This window comes from Lutjanus erythropterus, chromosome 18 (assembly GCF_056507025.1).
Source record: "Lutjanus erythropterus isolate fLutEry1 chromosome 18, fLutEry1.hap2, whole genome shotgun sequence".
NCBI classification, from domain to species: domain Eukaryota; kingdom Metazoa; phylum Chordata; class Actinopteri; order Lutjaniformes; family Lutjanidae; genus Lutjanus; species Lutjanus erythropterus.
The window spans coordinates 23,659,394-23,676,730 of record NC_139334.1 but is presented as its reverse complement, the minus strand read 5'-3'; the positions used below and the strand labels follow the sequence as shown (position 1 = coordinate 23,676,730).

The 17,337-nt window shown below is 38.7% G+C and overlaps 1 protein-coding gene across 1 annotated transcript; it reads left to right on the top strand.

The window, feature by feature from the left end:
- The first annotated feature begins 1,329 nt into the window (after positions 1-1,329).
- Positions 1,330-16,085, top strand: ahi1 (Abelson helper integration site 1). Its single transcript, XM_084742834.1, has 27 exons — positions 1,330-1,353; positions 1,743-1,824; positions 3,009-3,130; positions 3,272-3,852; positions 4,627-4,715; positions 4,803-4,989; positions 5,271-5,463; positions 5,546-5,641; positions 5,749-5,934; positions 6,161-6,313; positions 8,059-8,191; positions 8,395-8,518; positions 8,797-9,026; positions 9,727-9,833; positions 9,983-10,101; positions 10,820-10,950; positions 11,049-11,189; positions 11,300-11,502; positions 11,597-11,642; positions 11,785-11,837; positions 12,429-12,546; positions 12,870-12,928; positions 13,215-13,280; positions 13,374-13,536; positions 13,621-13,706; positions 15,289-15,377; positions 15,471-16,085. The coding sequence occupies exons 2-27, from the start codon at positions 1,815-1,817 to the stop codon at positions 15,631-15,633; spliced, it is 3,648 nt and encodes a 1,215-aa protein (XP_084598960.1). The 5' UTR covers positions 1,330-1,353; positions 1,743-1,814; the 3' UTR covers positions 15,634-16,085.
- Positions 16,086-17,337: the final 1,252 nt, after the last annotated feature.

Sequence of the window (17,337 nt, the reverse complement as noted above, 5' to 3'; positions counted from 1 at the left end):
AGTGCTTCACTGTTTTCTTGGTTTTCTTTGTTGCAGAACACCAACAATCTCCCATACTACCATTGTCTCACTCCTGCCAGCACAGGTGCTTTAAAGCGCCTCACTCTGGCCAGGTGCACCTCATGAGCAATCAAGGCAGAGCTGGGGACAGAAAGGAGAGGACAACAGCAAAAGGAACACACACAGCTGGAACAATTCTTAAAAATGACACCACACCATGTTCTGTTCATATTTAAAGTGACAAATGTTACCCCAACACATATTTCAGCCTTTATTTTTGCCTCAGTAAAGAGCCAGATTTCAAATAGTTGTCCATAATTGCTTGTTATGATAAAATCAGATGAATCAAGTATGTATTTACATTTCCCAGGCAAAGTTACATTTCTTATTTTATGTTCAGTTCATTTTTTATATTATATTTTGTGGTTATTCAGCAAGATAGAAAGTTGCTTGTAGTAATTTTAGATTATTATATTATAGTTAACCCAAGTTTTGCGAAATAAGTCAGTCAGAAAGAAAATATTCATATCACATGTGCAGTGTTCATTAAACTCAGATATTGCATCCATATGAAACCAGTGTAGGGGAAAACAATGGAAATGGTGACATCTGCTGGCAGGAAGCAGCTACAGCTGGAGCTGCAGAACATGGATTGTAATAAGACAAGATAACTTTTAATCAATCCCGAAGGAAATTCTTGTGCCATAGATTGATTTTTTAAAAAAAAAATTATTCAATAATTAAAATAAAAAAAAAACGTAGTTTGATTTTTTTTTTTTTTTTTTTTTTTTTTTAACAAACGTGTTTATTTTATGTGCAATATTGCTTTTTCTAAATACTTTTTGCTAAATGTATCTTAAGTTCATTATGATCCTATTTAGTAGTGGTTTACTCCTCAAACGCTTTACATTTATTAGTCTATTGTTTCTATTCTTACATTGCTGTAATGCTGTCTTTAAACGTCAGATTTTCATAATTTAATTTATATAATTTAAATGTAAACTTTCTTAACAAACTCACGTAATTGATATGATATGATATGATATGATAGATGATGAAACTGAATTGAGTTTTGGTAAGTTTTATCGTTTGAATTTAAATTTAAATTATATTAATCAGATTACCTAAATCTGACGTTTGAAGAGAAAGAAAGAAGAGATGGAGAAAGAAAAAAGAGAAAGAGAAACAAGATTGATACGTAATTTCGATTCTTCTGTCCTCAAGATTCATTGGTGGATTTGTTGTTTTCGTCAGTACGTCACGAACATGGTCGTCACGCTCCGCCCTCATGTTCACCCTGTTGACTTGGTAACCGTCTGAGCGTTGTTGGCTGGGGAGCACAATCACTGCCAGGTAAGTTAGATACACGCAGCTAGCCTTCGCCACTTCCTATCTAGAGCTAGCTTTTTAAGAACGTTTCTGTCAAATTGTTTTTATTGTTTGTTGAGGAAGCTAAATCTCACTGTGCCGAACGTAGTAAATTAACAATGCCAACAAGGTTAGCTTACGCTAGCATTTAGCAGGCTAACTGACGCAGCTAACGCTAACTGTTAGCTTCTCACAAAGATTGTTTTTCCGAAGACTGTTTAACGTCAGGAGATATGCCATAAAGTAGGATTGTTAAACTTTCACGAAACATTTAGCGGTTTGCTGAACTACTTGCGCACATTACAGTTCAGCAAAGTATGATCCAACGGTTGTTTTGTTGTTAGTGTTAAGTTATCTGTGTTTTGTATTTTTAGGATGAAAAAACTCCTCCTCCCTGGATTACTCTCCTTTTTCACTCAGCATGAGAGACATTACGGTGCTTGAGAATGCCAGCAGGTGAGTGTCCCGTTAATACACCAGTGGTGTATCTGGATCCTTTACTTAAGTAAAAGTAGTAAATCCCCATTGTAAAAATGTTAAATTCAGTTAAAAGTCCTGCGATCAACTTTGGACAGAAATGTTACTCACAAAATATATTTAAAGTATCAAAAGTAAAAGTTCATATAATGCAAAACACCTTCTTCATTATTATATATATGATAACAGTGCATTATTATTATTTAGTAAGGGTGGACAGTGAATAATGAAGTTATAGATGATAAATGTCAGTTATAATAATATCCGATTTGACAGATTATGTCAAAGCAATTGATTTGAATTTTTAGGTAGTATCCTCTCTAAAAGTTTAAGTATATTTATAAAGAAAAAATAAAAGAACATGTGAAGAGCCAGAGCTGCTCTCTGCTCTTGTTGTTAGTGATGTCAGATTTGGTAAGGTCAGAGCAGTTTTGAAAAAAATATTTACTTGCAATATTTTTGACTGATATTGCAATTGGGATGTAATTTGTGACATAAAATGGAATGATAATCTTTACATCAGTATTGTCATCTTCATTTTCATTAAATTTCCAATTATGGTGTGTTTTACACATATGTTTTCTTAATTCTATAGAATACGAAGGCCAGGGCATCTCTGCAGTATGACAATATGTAATTTAAAATGTTTTTTTTTAAATGCATTTTTCCTTTCACAAATATTGTATCTCCTGAGATTTGAAAACTGTAGTAGATTATACTGCGATTTCAATAAAAATTTCAATTCGATATTTCAGTCTTAGTCAGAGCTATGGGATGTTAAATCATCCATCTTTGTTCACTAGATCTTAGCCTTTTTAACCCTCAGGTATGGAAAAACTACGGGTTAAATGAACTTCAGCCATGAGAAGGATGTAATTACCGGTTACCAGTATCCACTGAAAAAATCCTTAGCATGGATCACTACAATTATGGCATTAAAGTTTAAGCAGCATTTTATTGTTGCAGCTGATCGAGGCAGGGCTAATTTTTATTATTTTGTAGACTGTTGGGCAGTTTAATCTATAATCTTACTTGTTGATCATGGTTTTGTGAACATGTTAATAAATTTGAAGTAAAAAAAAACACAATATAAAGCTAAAATGTGGTGAAGTATAAATAAAATACAGATACAAGTACGTCTTAATAGTGTAACCTTTTTACAGGTGAGAGTGAAGAGCGGGCAAAGACCCGGGAAAGATTCAATGAAGTGTTCAAGAAGTACACTGAATCACAGAAGAAAAAGGTGAAAAAGAAGAAAGACACTGAAGCTCAGGAGACAATTGTGGTATGTGTTCTAATAGGTGCAGTTCTGTCTGCAGTGGTGGAGAACATCACATCAAACTATAAATATCTGATAGTTTAGTGTTCAAGATACTAACATATCTATTGACATTTCTTTGTTTTCCCTTCTCCATGTTTCCTTCAGCTTCAGAATCTAAAGAAGAATCTTAACCTTGAGAAGGACACAGAAGATGACGAGACCATCCTCCAAAACACATATCACCCCGAACAGGGCAGCCCTCGCTACACCAAGAATAAGCGAAGAGAGAAGGAAACGGCTGAAAAGGTTAATATCAACAACAGCAGAAACCAAGATGAGATTCAAACTTCAAAGGGCAAGAGGAAAAGCAAGAGGGAGCTTCCCTCCATCCCTGTGCCTGAGGACTCTTCTAGTTACATCCAGGAGGATGGAGATGCTTCCAAGTCTGAGATTGCTTTGGAGACAGATGATGTAGATGGTGGAAAGGAACCGAAGCAAAAAAGTAAGAAGGGGAAAAGCAAAGGAGCTGCAGAGGCCAAGGCAGAGAGTCAGGTGGAGGACGCAGAGGACAAGCTGCTGCATGAATACCAGCAGCAGATTGCACAGGAGGAGCAGAGGACTTTGAAGAAGACAAGAGCAAAGACTGAGGAAGAGAGTGTCATCTCCCAAAGTGTTACACTAAATAATGATGTTGGGAAGAAGAAAAAGAAAAAGCTGAAATCTGTAATCACACAATCAGATGCAGGGTGTGTATATCTACTAATATGATATAGATTTGTGTCTTTTCTAAATCTGTTTTTGACATTTACGTGGGTCCAACACTCAAGAATGCAAATTTTAGGCCTTAAAATGTCTTGAATACGATTTTTGACTGGTCAAAATTGATTGGTTTATGAAGGTAATGTTAGTAATAAAATTGCATTAGCTTAAGTCTCATTGCCAAGTAGGATTTGGAGGAAAAAACTGTATTTATCACTCTGCAGAAACCCTGATTCTGTTATTCTTAGAAAGATATGATATATTGATATAATATGATTTTCCTAACATTTTTTTTTTCAATCTGCAAAGTGTAGTCAACAAATTTCGATGTTCCCTATTCAAAATATTGTCTCCAGAGCTTGTGTACATTGTATAGTTTGTATGTATGTAGACAGATATTTTGATTTTAGTTACACAGATGTTTGTCTTATTTTAATATGCCAAACTTGTTAAAATCATGTCAGTAACCTTCTAAATCAATTCCTCATACCTAAATTGCACAGAAAATGTGTAATTTGTCTCTGCATGATGTGTAGTTTAACTGATGTAGATTTTAAATTCTTGTCAGAAATCCAACATGGCCATCAAACTCACCCTCAAGACAATATTTCAATTTGGGATTTGAGGATTACAAAAAACTAAGTTAGAGGAATGTATCAGTGGGGCGCATGGGGACCCCACCTGCCTATCTAGCCATTATAAGGCTACAGGCTGCAGTTTTTAGCAGGAGCAGTGAGATTTAATACTTTTTTGTCCACTAGGGATCAAGAAGAAGATGCTGACCAGGATGCTGATTTGGAAAACGAAACAGAATCCAAGGGGAAGAAGAAAAAGAAGAAGAAAAAACATGGTAACCACAAGTTAATTGTCAGGAAGTCATTATAAAAAGGACCATGGTGATGAATTTCATGTTTTTTTTTTAATATCCATTTTACAGTTGTCAAAGAGGAGAGTGAAGCTGAGCCAGAAGGACCACAGCAACCAACATTTGATGACAGCCTTGTCCTTGGAGTGTATGTCCACAGAACAGATCGCCTCAAGAACGCCCTGCTGATCTCACACCCCATGGTGAAGATCCATGTTGTGGATGAAAACACTGGACAGTATGTGAAGAAAGAAGACTGGTGAGGACAAAATCTTTCTTACCCAATAAAAACTGTCTATCTATGTAGATATTCTTTCTGTAACGTTGTCAGGCATTTAATAATAATCTTAGCTTGTCAGTGGCAAAAAGAAGTACTTGTAGTGGGCACACTTTGACCGTGTGCAGTTACCCTTAAGGATTACACTGTAGCTACGTACAAATCATAGGAAAATAGGGTCCAGGATGAAAAATACAGAAGTTGAGTGTCAATATTTTATGTATTCACTTAAAAATTAAGTGTCTTTGTCTTGTTTTTCATAGCCATCGTCCAGTCTCTTCATTCTATGAGCACGAGAATGTGGACCACATTCTCCCCATCATGACTCAACCTTTTGACTTCAAGAAGAACAAATCGATCATCCCCGAGTGGCAGGAACAGATCATCTTCAATGAGCGATTTGGTTACTTTGTTCAACAAAACAATGAAAGCCCCAGAGTTTTATTCCTCTTTGAAGTAAGAGACAGTTAATTTAGGCATATTTGTCCCATTTGAATGTAGCTTTCAGTAACTGTTTTTATTTAAATATTTTGTTAAGATCCTCGACTTTATATCTATGGAAGAAGCAAGAGCCAACATTGATGTTGACAAGCATGAGCGAGGATTCAGAAAGATTGCATGGGCATTCCTCAAGGTACAACATTATATTTGATGTAGTCATTTAGAAGGAAAACACCAGCCTGAATTTGTTTAAAATGTCTCTTTTTAATACTTATTTTATACTTTCCCTGTATCATTTAGCTTGTCGGCACAAATGGTGTGCTGAATATCGACAGTAAACTTCGCCTCCAGCTCTTCTGCCCTCCACCTCGGGCAAAGAGACAACCTAAAACAATCGAGGTGGTCGAATGGTGGAGGAAGTACCCCCGAAACAAATACGCATCCACCCTTTATGTTACAGTGAAAGGCATTAAAGTCCCTGAACATGTAAGTAATCACTGCTTTCTAGCCTGTAATTAATTGTGTTTATTTTTATAATGAATACTTCCATCTCACATATCCATTGTAAATATATAGATTTGTAAAGGTTTGACATGTTACAAATTAGTAATACTGCAGATAAAGTTGTTTTATATATTCTGGTTTAAAGTTGAAATCAAGCCACAATTGCATTCAGTTATATGTTGTAGCTAAGATGGCTTTTGTCTCACAGGTGGACCCCAGTATTCGATCCATGATGGCGCTGCAGGAGGAGAGGGGCAGCACCTCCTACAGTGAACTGCAGAATGAGGTCACCAAGAGGACCCTGAAACAGCCACAGGACAGCAAGCCGCCAGTGTTGAGATGGAGCAGGCTGCCTGGACAGGTTAGTGGAAATATGACTTGTTTGATTTATTTAAGATGATTTATTTAATATAACAGATTCCAAAACAATATCTTAATTTTCTGAGTATAATAGCATCCCCTGATCCCCTGACAAATCTGACAAGTATTGTCTTTATATATTGTATGTATACATAATGGTAGATCACAGGGAAATAGCACCTTTTAGGGTAGAGTGAAGTGAGATCGTCCACTAGTTAATTGATCATGGATGGTGTTCTCTTAAACTGATAAAAAAAACAATACAAAAATGCTAAAATGAGTCACCACATGTACTTCGTAGGCTGTCTGTATACCTGGGTATACCGTCCAAGTAAAGTCTATGTGTTTGAACTATGCATCAACTCGCATCACCTTACACACAACTAGGGGTGGGAATCTTTGGGCACCTGCCGATTCGATTACGATTACGATTCAGGGGCTACGATTCGATTATAAAACGATTATTGATGCATCTTTATGTATATTGATGCACTTTTTCACAAACACATTTCTTTTTGTCTCACTGAATAAGCATTCGTCACTTGCAATTTTTAAAAACAGCGCATTTGTAATAAGAATTCATTTCGATTATATTTTATTAAACTATTGGAAATATGTGCAAACTGGAAAGTACCAACAGTAGCCACTAGTAGCCGCAGCAACAGCAGCCTGCCGTCTCCCCGAGTCCTCCGTCGGGTGGAATCGAGTTACGGCTTCTCATGTTTGTTGTGTTGCCAAAGTATTTTATTTTAGCTCGACACAGCTTACATATAACGTGGCTCTTGTCCAGTTCGCTTCCGCCGTCGACGTTGTAGAAGCCGAAGTGTTTCCACACGGCTGCTTTTAAATTAGAAGGAGCTGTTCGGACCTCATGGCGAGGTGGCTGCCGGTCGGCCATGTTTGTTTTCCGCTGTGCGCGTGTCGCTCCAGGTGCGCGTCCCAAAGTGTCCCGGCGATGACGCGTACCGCGCTTCTTAGTTCCACATTATTTAGAAGCTTCTGTATCACTTTAATTAACAGATTTAAATAATCGAAATTTGGACGTTTGTGAATCGATTCAGATTCGTCCACGTCCGAATCGCGATGCATCTAAGAATCGGAAATTTCCCCCACCCCTACACACAACCAAGTGGCTCAGTCTATATGTCGCACTGCATAGCTGTGGTTAGCTGGCACAAAACCAGCCAATCACAGTGACTCTGAACAAACCATCCAGGTCATCGCGTTGTGCATCAGGTTGTACATGTCTTGTTGCCTTGTTCTCTTTTTTACCTCTGAGAACAGACTTCAGTTTTCGAGTTAGTTGTGAAAGTTTACAACCTTGTTGTTGTGTTTTGTTTTGTTTGGTGCATCAATTGGTGGGAGGGGATTATTGGAGTGATATGAGACAGCAGAGAGAAGAGTGGAAGGTTTTGCATCGTGTATGTTAAAACTGCATACTGCAGCTTTAAAACTGTTTCTGGTCACTGTGATCATTCCTCCTGTCCATGAATCTACAGTCCATGTACTGCAGTTCTATATGTAAAAATGATGTGTAAAGTTTATCTGATGCTAACTGGAGGCTTCAACAGCCTGAGTTACACAACTCAAGTGGGTCTTTTTGATACAAAATTCCCTCTTGACTTTTCAGCCCACCGAGGAAACACTGTCTGGGGAAATACACATAAGAAATATCAGTATGTTTTGACATAGACTTGAGAAAATGTGAACCTATCCTTGAAACATGGCTCACTGTCTCTGTTAAAGGTCTGTCGGATTCCTAACAAGCCCATGCTGTCATTCCGTGGTGGTCAGATGGGCTGCTACACAGTGCTCTTCTCTCATGCTGGGACGATACTGGCCGCTGCTTGTGCTGACAGAGACGCTTTCCCTGTTGTAGGTGAGCAACACCTCGTCTGTGTTAAACTCTCCCTGCTGATGCTCCTCTTGACACCTCAGCAAATTCTCCAGCTAATTAACTTGCTGTTTATACACAGTAGAGATGAACAGCTCTGGGGAAAACCCAAGGAGGAGACACCACGCATATAGAAAGAAAATTAAAACACTGTGTTCAAAGACTAACTTATTCCTTTACTGTTTCAGTGTATGAGATCCCCTCTGGCAAGGTTTTGGCTGCCTTCAGCGGCCATTTGAAAATAGTCTATGATCTCTGCTGGTCGAGAGACGATCGGAGCCTTTTGTCTGCCTCCTCTGATGGAACTGTCAGGTACGTTTCTGTTTGTGACATTAAAAACAGCAGTGAATGAACAGTTGTCTAGGCGTTGCTGCTGGTGAATGAATTGCTGTTATAGCTGTTTCTTGTAGCGCCTCTAGGGGGAGTAAGTACTCTTCCTGGTGAGTGCCCAACCATGTCTTTATTTTACCAGTGACACAGCATGTTTTGGGCTATAGTGGTGACTCGGGAGTATTATTATTTAAAGAACGCACTTTCTATGCACAGAAGAGTGTTTGCATTATTCAGTTTTTCTTTCCCTGCTCCCTCAGAGAGTGGAACGTGGAGAGGCTTCTGGGAACAGCTCAGAAGGTGCTTCCTCATCCATCCTTTGTGTACTGCTCTCAGTACCACCCCACAGCCCAAAACCTGGTGGTGACCGGGGGCTACGACTGTCTGGTACGAGTGTGGAGACTCGATGTTGATGATGTGAACGGCCAGCTGCTGCAGGAGTTTGAGGGTCATAACAGTTTCATCAACACAATTTGTTTTGACTCTGAAGGTACAGTGTTTTTGATGTTGTGTGTGAACCCTATCATAAACCATATCATAAAGTGGCAGCGTGCCTGTGGTGTGTACCTTTCACCAAGTGCATGATGAGATAGGTTCAGAGCCACCCGCTACCCTGCACAAGATAAGAGTGATTGCCCTATATGCATGTAAGAAGTACTGAATGATATAAAGTTTGTATGAAGGCATGAAACACATACACTGTGTTATTGAACTGTTTTCTTTGTCATGTCTACTGGCCACCAAGATGTAATTTGTTTGGATTTTAATATAGGATTTATAGTCATAAACTAAAGTCCACAGGCAGTAGACTCTTTACCTTATTCTGAGGACTTGAGATATCCCCCATTACTAATCTTATTTAAATCTAAATTGAAAACATTTCTTTTGTTTATACAAGGGCAGGAATTTTTATGGAGTCAATGAAGGCTGTGGCTGCCATGCCCCCACAGTTTGGCCTTCTGCCCCTCAAAAAAAAAATCTGCCCTGAGGCTAAGAGCCTCAATGTCACACTCTCACTGTTGCAGCTGATTTGAACATTTTCTCCCATGCCTATTTTCTGTCAATGCAGTTTTTAGACACAAGTGTCTTTTGTTGAGCTTGTAATGTGAGGTGTGACTAATTCTGTAATGTAAATGAAGAATATGCTACATGTCTCTTCTTCTAACTGATGTTCCCTTTGTTGTAATTAGGAAGAAGAATGTTCTCTGCTGACAACACAGGCCTCATCATTGTGTGGAGAACCTCAGTACATGATGGCAGGCAGCGTCAGCCATGTCATCGCTGGTGTATAGAGAAGGTACAGGAGATTAAATTTGTGATATTCTGCACATACATATCATACAGTATACTTTAGATTTGTCAGAGTCGTCTGATGAGGTAACAGCATGGCTTGAGAGAAATGAAATTTGAAAGAAATGTGAAACTCTCCATGTTTTCTCTTGGCAGAAAATAGATGAGACTGACCTCAGCGGTATCCCCATCAACATGCTGCAGCTCCATCCAAATGGACGCTGCCTGCTCATCCATGCCAAAGACAGCGTCCTGAGGCTGATGGACTTGAGAATGTAATTAATATCAGACTAAACCTTAAAAAAATACCATCTGAGCTTTTAGTTTGCTTTTTGCATGCTTGCTTTTTTGTTGCGGCTGATTTTTGTGGTTTGCTCTTCAGCCACTTAAATTGCCCAGTACATCACTCTAAGCTATGGCGCTAACTTACTGTCTTGGCCCTGGATAAGCATCAGTATTTAAAGGGTTTATTTGAAATTCAGTTGTATAAGGGGAATTAGTGATAGTCAGCGTATTACCTACAGTAGATGATGATTAACACACCCCAAGTTTGTAGAAGCAGCAGGAGTATGAGGCTGGAGTAATGACTGTTTCCAGTCGGAAAAGGCAGAATGATGGCAAAGTAAAGCAGTGAAAATATTCAGAATATAGTGTATACTTAAACGGACATTGATTCTTTTTAATTGGCCTTTTTAAAGTGGTTAAGATACGTTTTGCTGCTGACCCTGTCCACAGCTGTACATTGCTTACCTTCCCACACCAGTAATCTTCTTTGTTTCTTTAACAAAACGATGAGATTATGTACATTGAGATATCACTGAAATTCAGTAAACCTATACTCACTATTTCTGGGTTAGACAGAATACATGACAACAATAGTGTTGCATTTTTGTAAGGTGCTGTTTCTCAAAATTACTTTAAAACTTGAAAGCTATTGTATTGCTCAGGACAGCTGTTGTTACAGTCCAAAAACTTGTCACCTGCCCCTTTCAGCCTGGCAGTGAAGAAGTACACTGGAGCCACAAACTACAGAGAGAGGATCTATAGCACTTTCACACCATGTGGGAACTTCATCTTCTCTGGTAGCGAGGATGGGATGGCGTATGTCTGGAATACTGACACAGGTGGGAGTCATGTGTTTTTTTTCCTGTAATGAAGAAGCCAGTCAGTTTGACAGTATTCTGCGCAGTGGCTCCAGCTGTCAGCCATTCTGTCTCCTCAGGTGACCAAGTTGCAGTCTACTCTGAGCTGTGTTACCCCACCGCTCTCCACGGCGTGTCATTCCACCCTCACGAAAATATGGTTGCTTTCTGTGCCTTCAGTCAGAGCCAGCCTGTCCACGTGTACCTGTACGATCGCAAAGGTTTGTGCAAATTTTTTTCTGCGGCTCCAACCCCTGAGTCTCTCATCTGCTCACTGTATAGGCATTAAAATACAAAATAAGCTAAGACTATGTCATGCTCTGTCACACAGTGTCCCAGTTGGAGGTGCACAATCTAAAAGCAATGTCAACCACGAGCAGATCAGTTTCTGCAGACACCAAAACCATCCTGAACACACCTGACCCCGCAGCTTTGCAGGACACATCTGGTGCTGCAGCCATGGATCAGTTTGCCCAGGCAACAAGACTTGCCCTGAAAATGCAGTGTGTGAAGGAGCAGCTGGATTCTGTACTTGTAAATACTCATCCTCTATTATATTGAAATAAGTTTATACGCAAATAAAGAAATTAAGTATGCACCAAACCTCACCCTGTCAAACCATTTTCAGGAACCACATCAGAGGTCTTCAACATCTGGATTCATTTATGAGCAAGGTACTGTTTGTGTTTCATCTGTTTTTTAATTTAGTGAATCTGTGATGTGCATTACATCTGGATTAACCCGTGTTTGTGCAAAAGTACTGTCACCTTTTATTTACATGAATAATGTTCTGTCTGTTGTGTGTTTTGTTTGCAGACAAAATGGGGATTAGTCACACAGGGAGGAGCTTGAGATCAGATTCTGTCACAGTGAGTATTTGATCAGCACTCCTTAAACACACCTTTGTATGCTCAGTCTTTATTCAGGTCAGAGATGATGATGTAACTTGTCGTGCCCTTCATGCCAACACTGATTTTGTTCACTAATCTGTCTTAAACCGGTTTGTTCTTAGGTATTCTCTCAAGTGCTGAGAACAGAAACACTACAAAATAAGTCTATAAAATTATAGATTGTGTATTTGTATTTGTGTATTCTCTCTTATCTGTTATTTTGCTGGTTGCACCCTGTATTGTATTTGATGTCATAGGAAAGAGGGCTGTGCGATACGACCAAAATCATTCAGAAAATTTCCCCCACTTTACCTTGCTGTCAGACAGCCTGTTCAGAAGCGAAACTGCAGTTATGTAAGCCGAGGCAGCTTCACATTAAATAATCCGAACTATCCCTTTAATCTTGACCTCAAATTGACCTCTGTACTGTTCATGAAATTAACCACTGACCAGAAGATTGCATTAGAAAGCCTGAGCAGGTCTGCATGAAGTAGAAAGTAGTTATTAAATTACTGCTATTTTGAAATGACACAAACTGCTGTGCAACTAAAGTCCACTTTTTCTTTTTAGACGGGATTAAATCCCTCATTACCACCTCCATCTCTCTTGTCGCCGCACTCCAAGCTGCAGCTGTCTGGTTCTCTGGCAGAGCAGCTTATCCCCCAGGCAGCCCTTAGCACCCAAAACCGTGAGTGATTTGTACAGTTAATCACACTGTTGTGCGTCTTTGACCAATGAATGGCTTTTACTGCAGCTCTGTGATACTGTGGGGTCAAATATTTTCTAAGATTATAGCTGCGCTACGTACAGCATGTGGTGACAAGACCAAATGCTTCAAGCATTGAGGTGTAGACTCTCCTGAAGCATGTACACTGTACACAGAGACAAAGATGGACCGCTTGTGATTTATACTTGTGTCCGTAAGTGATAAACACAAGTCAGTGGATTTTTACAGCTCAAGATGAAATATTAATGCCTGTTTTTTTTGGTGTTGTTTTCTTGTCATTTCAGGCGGGTTCAGTCCGGTCGGTCACCGTATAAAAGGAGCTTCATCTTTAAGGCTACAGTCGGTGAGGCTGCTAACATTTTTCTTTTTCATCTGAGAATTAAAGGGATAGTTTGGATTATATGAAGTGGCTGGTACTCCTCTCCACTTCTCTAAACTGGGGGTGTGCTGACAAGCATCTTCTGTAGGTAAAACACTGACTACACCCACATCAAATAATCCAAACTACCCCTTTTACCATATGAACATTACTGCACTTATTAGTCAGTCGTTATTTGGATTTGCCACAGAGCATATATCCATTAAAGTTGCCACCACAGGATTAAAATAATGCTCTTTGTCTCCATCAGACCCTTCCTGACCACCTTCCCGCAGGCATCCATGTTGAAACAGACTCTGCTCCTGTTCAACAAGTAGTAAGTATCAACTGTATTGTAGCTGTAGGTTCAGTCACATCCAACCTTCCCCCTCTCATATACAACCCCTCCACCTTTGTGTTCCTTTTCTAGGTCGTGTCGCTCTACGACTACAGAGCTAACCGTTCTGATGAACTGACCATACGCCGCGGTGATGTCATCCAAGTGCTGTATAAAGACAACGACAACTGGTGGTTCGGGCGTCTGGCCAATGGGCAGCAGGGATATTTTCTTGCTTCTTATGTAGCAGATCAGAGTAAGTGGATTATATTTTTCCCTCACTGTGTATATATGAAATGTACAAATGTTGTGCAAGATGCTGAGTTACTTTACGTTGCAGGAGATTACAATGAAGAGGCGACTCAGTCTGTAGAGGCACACGCAGGCCTGTCTGAGGGGATTGTTGACAGGTCAACACCAACCAGGGTAAGGAGACAAAATAATAGTGTTGTCTGTCCTGTGAGTTGTATCCTTTTTTCATCTGTAATGTATCTGGGCTAAAAGGTGAATCACGGTGTGGCTGCACATTTAATCTGCTCCTGGTGCAGATTTTCTTTCTCTGCTGTCTTTGGTGCCCCTGTTTCTGTTTGGTAAAGTGATACTTCACCCCAGCCTTTCTTTTTTTCGTGATCATCAAACACCCTCTGCAGGCCTGAAAGGCAGCTTTGATTAAAAAGTTTGCTGTTGGCACCTTTTGGAAAAACTGTAGCTCTGGTCAACTTGAATTCATTTTGGCTACATTGAGATTAAGCAACAAAAAATACCTTCACACAGCTGTCTTCTTCTTCCCAATTTCTCTTTAAACCACATACTGTAGATGTTACATCGTTACAAACAAAAATGTTTGTCCACATGGCACCCTTTTTGCGTGCTTGTGTTACATCAAGTCACCTGAGAAAAATCATTTGTGGTTGAAAACATTGTTAGGTTATAATTTAATCAACGTTTTATTCATTTAAATCCCAGGAAAACACATTGAGGGAGGACGCTCATTCATCATGCAGAGGTGCAGACAGTATAAGAGAAGTAAAATCAACTAAAATCAACAAAGACAGCTTGGAGAAATGTGCTCGAACAGACAATAAGACAAATAAACAGATGCTAAGATCAATTAAAAATTAAAAGCAGTAACAATTATATTCAACACAATTAGCAATTAAACCTTTGACTTATCTTAATAGTATTAATGAGGTCATCTTAAAGGGACATTTCACCCCAAGCCGAGAGCGTTCTAGTTCTGCTATAATCCAGAGAAGGCAGATATCTCCAAAACTCATTAACTCACACAAAACAATCTAGATGGATAAATAACACTACAGGTAAGAGGAAAAATATGTACTGTTACTTTTTTTTTTTTTTTTTTTTTTTTTGGAAGTAAATTCCAAGTATGTGCGGCACAGTAACAGAAAGCAGATCTCAGAATTTTTGGCACCTGCAGAGTGAGCCATGACTGTGAGTGGGTACAGTGGCTACCGGTATTCCAAGAAAGCAGGGCTCAGAGAAATAAACAAAAGAAAAATAAAGTGCCAGTCTCTTTTCGCTGATTGAGAAGGCACATTTTTTGGTAAAGTGGGCAATGGCGTGTCCCATAACTATCTCCAGTGGTAAATCAGAGTGATAAACTGCATCTAAAGGTTTTAGAGGGGGACTGGCTGCCCGTCCATAAATAACATCGCCGTAATGCAATACAGAGGAAAACTGCTTCAGCAATCGCTTGCTTTTGCATTTTTCTGCTTCTACGCCCATAAAGAACAGAAGAAGGATTGTGAGCTACACAGGAATGTGTCACCGTTTGTAGCCACGTAAATGCTCAGCTTCAGTAAGTTACAAACAGCTTTCATTGTGGCAGATACTGCTGGGAGCAGTTTACTTTGCCATACTTAAGTGGACATACTTTGCCACTTAAGGACTGTGGGATTTTGGGATGAGTATCACTTTAATGTATATTTTTTTAGTGCATAAACATGCATGATGATTGTTATTTTTGCTCCTTCCTTACTTTTCCAAGGTATCTGCTGCTATCAGTTCTTCTGGGGAACTTCAGTTTCTTTCTGAGCCGACCCTCTCCGACACCGAGCCTGAGCTGACTGATGCCAGGTAAAAGGCTCGCTGTGTTTAAACTCCTCCCGACTACATTCCCAGGGTCGTGTTATTGGACGTACTGATCGTGAAACTATGGTTTTCCCACAGAGCTAGAAGGAAGAAGAAGGTGAAAAAGCCAGCTTCGTCTCACGCCACGTTTTCAGACACAGATCCTTCGGAGTCGACCAGGAGGAGAGGCAGGTCAAAAGACAGACCTCTCCCCAAGAGACCGACAGGCCGGACTAACGGTGCCTTCGAGCCTGATGCATGAACCCATGGACACATGATTGTTTACAACTCGAGTGCTTTCATCTTTATTCTTTTTTTCATAAGAAATAAATTTTTACAATGATAAAACTGTTTGTTTTTTTTATATATTTGAATCCCCATTATGTTTATATTCTGTATTGTATTTAATACAGATTGAAATGCTAAGAGTTGTTAATTAAAAAAAGTCTTCACAGAAAAAAATTTACAATTCTAGGAGTTCTTTTGTATGTTTTACATATTTATTGACATAAGCATTAAATTGTGTACATTTTTACGGATGATGTAGAAAACATTTCTGTAATATTGTAGGTCTGTTTTCTTAGCTTGTAAGAGATTAAAAGTTTGTATATGACACAGCTATAAAAAATACAGATTTTCAAATATTTTGTCTATACATCACTAAAGTTACACTTTTGATATCTAAAATGTTTAAATAAATATGCTTATGGGCTATTTTGTGTTGCATTAATGGAATATACTTGTGAAATGAAGCAAATAGATTCTAATATCAATAGGTAAGTAACTAAATACATTTACTTTCATTCTTGTACTTTGTACGATTTTGATGTATCTTATTTTGCTGCATTTATTTGATGCATTTAGTTACTAGTTACTTTATAGATTCAAACTATGAATACAAAATATGATCAAGAAATAAGATATTGTTATTATATATTATAAAATTTGGACCACCTTTAACCAGCTCCAAAGTGATATGTATATTAATCTTATCAGGATCCATTCATATATATTTTTCTGATATTGGCCACCCTGCATTTACTTCACAATACTTCACAAGTATACTTTGTTGCTAATACTTTTGTACTTCTACTAAGTTTTGAATATAGGACTTTAAAACGAGTATTTCTACACTATGGTGTTACTACTTTTAGTAAATTACCTGAGTACCTTTTCCACCACTGCCAGCAGGATATTTAGTTTTCAGTGTGACACTTGAATTATTTTAGAAAACAGCAAACGTTTCAGTGGACAGCTGGGTAATAAATGAGCAGGCTATGGAGTGCATGACGTCAGCTCAGGTTAACATCATGACTCTTGCATGGCGTGCACAGAAATGGTGCGGAGGGAGTGAATGAACGCAAAGGGTTTTTTCATATACATATTTACTGTTTTTATTCAAATCAGTGCAAAAATCTTTAAGATTTTTCAATCAGAAATTAAGGTACAACTACAGTGAAATGTGACATAATGCTCCCTGGTATACTGAATTATACTGTATATTATAAAAATCAAGTTTATTAGTTACATGCACAGTTATACACAGTACAACATATAGTGAAACACGTTCTCTGCATTTGATCCATCATAAGTTAGGACTGCAGTTCTACACCAGCACCTTGGTCAAGGGCACTGATAGAAAAAAATAAACCAAACATTCATGTTTTTGTAATGTTATGAGAGGTTCACTATATATAATCTATAATATAAGACTTAACATGCTTATTCATGTTATTATGAATGAGGTCAGCAGCTCTTGACGTGTAACACGTCAACATGAAATCCAACTCATGTGATGTACAAACGTAAGATCACTAATACAGGAGAACAAAAGGCACATTTAGTTTGTGATCTAGATTTTGTGATTTTCAGTGGTTGACTATATTCATTCACGTTACATTCACCCAAACTTGAAAGCTGCACAGTATGAAACAATCTATTAAATCCCAACGTACCTACATAAAAT

Coding starts and splice junctions, on each gene's coding strand:
- ahi1 (XM_084742834.1), top strand. Junction 3,131..3,271: donor AAGCTCAGGAGACAATTGTG/GTATGTGTTCTA, acceptor TGTTTCCTTCAG/CTTCAGAATCTAAAGAAGAA. Junction 8,519..8,796: donor TCCTCTGATGGAACTGTCAG/GTACGTTTCTGT, acceptor CTGCTCCCTCAG/AGAGTGGAACGTGGAGAGGC.